This window comes from Entelurus aequoreus, linkage group LG26 (assembly GCF_033978785.1).
Source record: "Entelurus aequoreus isolate RoL-2023_Sb linkage group LG26, RoL_Eaeq_v1.1, whole genome shotgun sequence".
Taxonomy (NCBI): domain Eukaryota; kingdom Metazoa; phylum Chordata; class Actinopteri; order Syngnathiformes; family Syngnathidae; genus Entelurus; species Entelurus aequoreus.
The window spans coordinates 2245571-2251570 of record NC_084756.1 but is presented as its reverse complement, the minus strand read 5'-3'; the positions used below and the strand labels follow the sequence as shown (position 1 = coordinate 2251570).

The window sequence follows — 6000 nt, the reverse complement described above, 5'->3', positions numbered from 1 at the left end:
CAAATGTTTGCCTTTTTTCCTCCACTCACCAGTCGGACTCCTTTGGAATTCTTTCGGTGGGTCTTAAAGTAATACCCAACTGCCAGCAGTGCGGCCAAAAGCAAGCCAGTGACCAGCAGGGAAACCAGCACCAGTTTAGATTTCTTCCTCCAGTGAGGAACCGCCTCCATTACTCCGGCCTGTCCAGCAAAACAAAACAATATGCATTTGACAATTTTTGTCCAGCAGGTATTGTTTCAAATCCACATGTTTTCTACCTTATCTTTGATGTTATCGTTGTTAAACTTGTTGACCATGCCTTTGATATCATCTACAAAACAGGAGAGGTACAGAGATTAGATCTAAGAAAGTGAATTGTTGAGTTTGTATCATCCTCATATCTGACCTTCAACATACTGTCCAGAAACAAGGATCTGGTCTGTGTTCTCCTCCTGGTAGAGCTCTAGCTTGCAGTCATCCCTGCACAACTCCTCGATAACACTCTGAATCATCATTTTGGTAGTTTCCTGCAAGGTGATAACTTTAGGCATTGTTTGCGACTCTTCAGTGTTAATGAATCAATTTGATTGAGACATTCTGAAGAGTCCAGTTGCGATTGAGTTAGGTCCTGAGCATTCAGTGTTTTGTAAGGGAAATACTCTTACTTACACAGTTGGAAGAGTGGGCAAGTTTCAGATTGACAGCGTTTTTATCCTGGAGCACCTCTTTCCCGACACACACTACATCGCTCTGCAACGGGTGGAAGTCCGATTTGAGGGTCAGACCACGGTTCAATGTCACCGCAATGTAACAGAAATCTCACCCTGAGAATGTTGTCTGGGCCGTCTCCTCTACCGGGCAAAGGTGCGGGGGTCTGTTGCTCCTGGATTTGGGTTTGGTCAGGATACACCTCGATGGTGACCTGTCCATCGTCAGCTGCATCACTTTCGGCCGCAGTCGCTTCCTCTTCGTCAGTCGTTGGTACGGGAGTTGGCACGGGTGTAGTTTGCTCAGCGGGTTCGTCAGAGTCTAACAGAGCTGTGAGTTTTTCATAGTCACTGTCTGAAATAGGAATTAAATGGTGGTTAACTGTGGTTCGGCGTCAATAATATGAATAGTCAGAAGGTTTTACAGCCAAGGTATTCAACGAAATGGTTTTGGGACCTTTGTTTCCGGAAAGCTAAGAACTGGAGGGTCGGTGTGTTCTGTTAGCGTCAGGGTAAACTTTATTGTCCAGTTCAGGAAATGGATCTTGGGCATTGTGTTACGTACAAAATAATCACATCAAAACATTAACAATGCACGGCTAAAAACAGGAAATATAGTATATTAAATGGACATACAAAAACATGCCAGAGTGCCAGAAAAGTGCTATGTGCTAAAGTGCTTGTGTTCATTGCACCTTCCTCTATTTTTTTTGCATTGTTCAACAGCTTGATAAAGTTTAAAAGTTAAAGTACCAATGATTGTCACACACACACTAGGTGTGGTAAAATTTGTCCTCCTTGTTCACCCCCTGGGAGGTGAGGGGAGCAGTGGGCAGCAGCAGTGCCGCGCTCGGAAATCATTTTTGGTGATTTAACCCCCATTCCAACCCTTGATGCTGAGTGCCAAGCAGGGAGGTAATGGGTCCTGTATTTATAGTCTTTGGTATGACTCGGCCGAGGTTTGAACTCACAACCTACCGATCTCAGGGCGGACACTCTAACCACTAGGCCACTGAGTAGGTAGATAGAAGCCGGAACAGATGATGATTTGAGACGTTTTGTTCCGCACTTTGGTATACAGTGTCTTCTTCCTGATGGGAGAAGTTCGTATTCTGAGGACAGTGGGTGAGTGGAATCTTAAGAAATTTTTGTTGCATTGCTTGTGTCATAACTGACCCGTTGTACAAGTGATCTATGGACTCGTAATGTTTCATACCAATGATCTTCATTGCTGTCAATCGGTTTTTCAGTTGTACGGTTAAGTTGCCAAACCGTATAGCTGACTAAACTCCCTAAAATAGCTTTGTAGAAAATTAGCATGATATGTTTGCTAACACCGTACAGCCTCAGTCGTCTCAAACAATATAGTCTCTGTTCAGTTTGTTGCACATGTTATCAGTATGCGATTTCCGGCTAAGCAGGTTATCAACACGGAGCCCTAGATATTTATGTTTTCACCTGATTGATCGTCACACTGGCTCGTGTGTCGTCAGTTGCCTCGGGTCAATAAATATAATCTCTTGTGTTTTTGTCGAGGTGTGCTCCCCAATGCTGCTAAATATCTCAAATATTTGCCTCAAACTAAAAGCAGCCGCCTCTTGTACGAGTAAGTAGTGATTTTAAATTTTTACAACCATTTTTGATCATTCCATCTTCAAAACACTTTTTATAATTGGGACAACAAAACTACAGTTTTTCTTTTTGTACAAATTCCCGGTTTTCCTGAAATTCCAGGAATTCCGAAATACCCATTTAAATTCAAACTGTTACTACGTCAACATTTTTCAACCGTTTTGAAAATTTCCAACACCAACCCATTCATGTCATCTAGGACCATTGTGCTGGTATCAATATTGTCACAAATACTCTGGATCCCAGAAATTCCCACATTTTTCAGGAAATTCCTATTGGACGCATTCAATGCCCCAAATTCTCGAAATGTTGCGCTATTTTTTTAACCCAATTCCGACCTTTCAACCATTCACCCACACTGCTATTCACCTATGTCGAATGCAAAACATGTTGTCCATTTCCCCAAATTCCCGGTTTTCCGGTATTTTTTTCCCCATTGACAATGAATAAGAAATACACAATCGACTGCATATCCCGCATTTCTCATTCGATTTGAACCGTTCCAACATCCCCACACACCACTCACCCTGGACATTCAAGCCAGCCTGTTTTCCGGTTCTGAAAATTCCCTGATTACCCGGAATTACCAGGATTTTTTCCCCAATGAAAATGACTGGGCAATATACAAACCTCTCCATATCCCACATTTCTCAACGGATTTGAACCGTTCCAAGATCTACACACTCCATTCACCCTGGACATTCAAGCATTTCAGTTCCACTGACGCATATCGGGGGCTCGCACACATCATGCATTCCCACGCAATCCCTACTGGAATTTCAAATTCTAGTTACATCATGTCTTTCTGCACTGACATTTAAGATGTCACATTAAAACACGGCTTTTGCATTTTTTTAACATTGTGAAATACAACACTGTTTACATTGGACAGGGTTCTTGCTTATTTTCCCCCCCCAGTGGGACCTTAATCTGCACATGAATGAGTCCGCAGCATTTTCCCAGAGATGACTACAGTACTGAGCTTACCAGGAGGAGTCACACCCGGAATCATATCTCCTCGGATGTAGTCTTCTGGACGCATGGTTGACATTGCCTCTGTGACAATGTCCTCATCTTGTGCTCCAACTCCAGCTGTAAAACCATAAGCATACCGGTTAAATTTCCAATACTCACTTAAGATTTAAAGGCCTACTGAAACCCACTACTACCGACCACGCAGTCTGATAGTTTATATATCAATGATGAAATCTTAACATTGCAACACATGCCCATACGGCCGGGTTAACTTATAAAGTGCAATTTTAAATTTCCCGGGGAACTTCCGGTTCAAAACGCCTTTGAGGATGACGTATGCGTGTGACATACCCAGTAGAACACAGGTATGGCTTCCCCATTAGAGCAAATACGAAATAGCTGTTTTCATCTCATTTATCCACAGTATTCTGTACATCTGTGTTGGTGAATCTGTTGCAATTTGTTCATTGCATTATGGAGAAAGAAGCTGAGCAAGCAAAGAAGAAAGTCGGTGCGAAGCAGAGTATTTTGCGAGGGAAGTCAGCAACACAACACAGTCGGTGTTTCATTGTTTACATTCCTGAAAGATGCAGTCAAGATCGAAGAACTCGGACAACAGAGACTCTTACCAGGAGGACTTTGACTTCGTTAACAGACGCAGACGCGATACCGTGAGTACGCTTCCAAACATTTGATCGCTTGCTATAACTAGCTCGAGCTAGTAGCTAGGAGCTAGGAGCTAGCATAACAAACACCTAGGTGTTTGTTATGCGGGATTAATTTGTGGCATATTAAATATAAGCCTGGTTGTGTTGTGGCTAATATAGGCTGACCATATTCTGAAATCCCAAAAAGAGGACATATATGCGTGCCAAGGCGGGGACTAGGTGAAAATTTGCCAATGATACTCGAACTTGCTTTATACATAAGATATTTATTTAAATAAAGCATTTTTCTCCTCTGTTGACAGCAGTGTTGGCGCTAGGAATTTTCAAAATGGGGTCCCAGGGTTGTGGTTGTGGATATGGCAGTTTGTAGTGACAGTTCAGTTTATGGGCAGGGTGTGTATGAGGTAGTGCAAAGGGCTGCAGAGTAATGAGATGCGAGGCAAGGGGTTCGGCTATAAGCCGCCTACCGGCCCGACCAGAGCAGGTGGAGTTCAGGGGTTGAGAGGTGGAGATCCTTGGGCTCAGGCTCAAGGCCTATCTACAGCTCGCCATCCAAGACTTAGGGTCCTGGCCTACGTAAACACAGGACCCGGAGTTCAATCAATGTGCGCACATAAACATCAACATTAAGTCATCAATTGTTTGACCTTCAATAAATAAGTTACACTTATTATTATCATTATTAGCAATAATACTGCTAACATTAACAATATTAAACCATCCCATGTATGTACAACATAACAAACAGAACAGTACACAGTGTTGTCACTATGACGGGTGCAACATGAACAATATTAAACAATAGAAAATAACAGTGACGTCACTATGACGGGTGTAACATTAACAATAACAGTGACGTCACTATGACGGGTGTAACAGTGTTCATTCATTGTCTTTACCGTAGCATAAAAAGTGCACATGGCCTTAAAACGCCACAACACTCAGTCACCATATGTAAGTACCCACAATAAAGACTCGAAATAAATATAAATTCAATGGGATCAGAAACATTGGAGGAAACGGGATTAAAAGCCGATGCTAACCGCCCATAGACAATACATGGGTACGGCTAGCAGCTACTATTAGCAAACAGATTCACTTACCAACTCGGCTTAATAACACTCTCTCGTCGCAACTCGGCCCTGATGGTCGGCACCTATAAGTTTACAATTAGTTGTAAAATGTTGGACGGTTGTTTTTACGATATGCAGGCAAACGACAACTTTAAAACATACCGGCTTCAGATGTGCCCAGGTTTAGCCACCGCACCTGGCAGCCATCTTGGGACGGTGGATCATATAGAGCGCGATAGGCTGCAGCGGGTCACGCGATAGGCTGCAGCGGGTCACGTGAGTGCATGTGTTGAACTCGTGAGATTAAACGTGGAAACGCCGCAGGTAATATGAGGGGATGCCATGAGAGGAAATATGTCTTATTTCCCACCCGTGTTACACGCTCGCCTCCACACTTTGTTTTGTTAATGTACGTCCTTCTTAACTCTGGACGTACATTGAAAATACCCGGTACACGCAACCCTAACTCAAAATGCCGGACATTTGAGGCATTTAAAAAAACCCGCCCGGACACCCCGGACATCCCTGCAAAAGAGGACATGTCCGGGGAAAAGAGGACGTATGGTCAGCCTAGCTCAGGGGTCGGCAACCCAAAATGTTGAAAGAGCCATATTGGACCCAAAATACAAAAACAAATCTGTCTGGAGCCGCAAACAATTAAAAGCCATATTACATACAGATGGTGTGTCATGAGATATAAATGTAATTAAGAGGACTTAAAGGAAACTAAATGAGCTCAAATATAGCTACAAATGAGGCATAATGATGCAATATGTACATATAGCTAGCCTAAATAGCATGTTAGCATCGATTAGCTTGCGGTCATGCAGTGACCAAATATATGTGATTAGCACTCCACACAAGTCAATAACATCAACAAAACTCACCCTTGTGCACTCATGCACAACGTTAAAAGTTTGGTGGACAAAATGAGACAGAAAAAGAAGTGGCATAAAACACGTCCTA

General features: G+C 42.9%; 1 protein-coding gene across 4 annotated transcripts in view; it reads right to left on the bottom strand.

Annotated features, from left to right (window-relative positions):
* The window catches only part of si:ch211-286o17.1 (hematopoietic progenitor cell antigen CD34), a 64272-nt gene that overhangs the window by 8963 nt on the left and 49309 nt on the right, over window positions 1–6000 (bottom strand). The window contains exons 1-9 of one of the 4 annotated variants that reach the window (XM_062038147.1): window positions 5197–5274; window positions 5065–5117; window positions 4429–4533; window positions 3306–3410; window positions 803–1041; window positions 649–729; window positions 386–506; window positions 258–310; window positions 30–179 (exon numbers count right to left, since the gene is read on the bottom strand). In XM_062038147.1, the coding sequence (XP_061894131.1) occupies window positions 30–179; window positions 258–310; window positions 386–506; window positions 649–729; window positions 803–1041; window positions 3306–3369 (708 nt within the window). In that variant the 5' untranslated portion in view covers window positions 3370–3410; window positions 4429–4533; window positions 5065–5117; window positions 5197–5274. Of the gene's footprint in view, window positions 1–29; window positions 180–257; window positions 311–385; window positions 507–648; window positions 730–802; window positions 1042–3305; window positions 3411–4428; window positions 4534–5064; window positions 5118–5196; window positions 5275–6000 lie in introns of those variants that run through there. The other 3 variants (XM_062038148.1, XM_062038149.1, XM_062038146.1) reach the window with 3 other exon arrangements.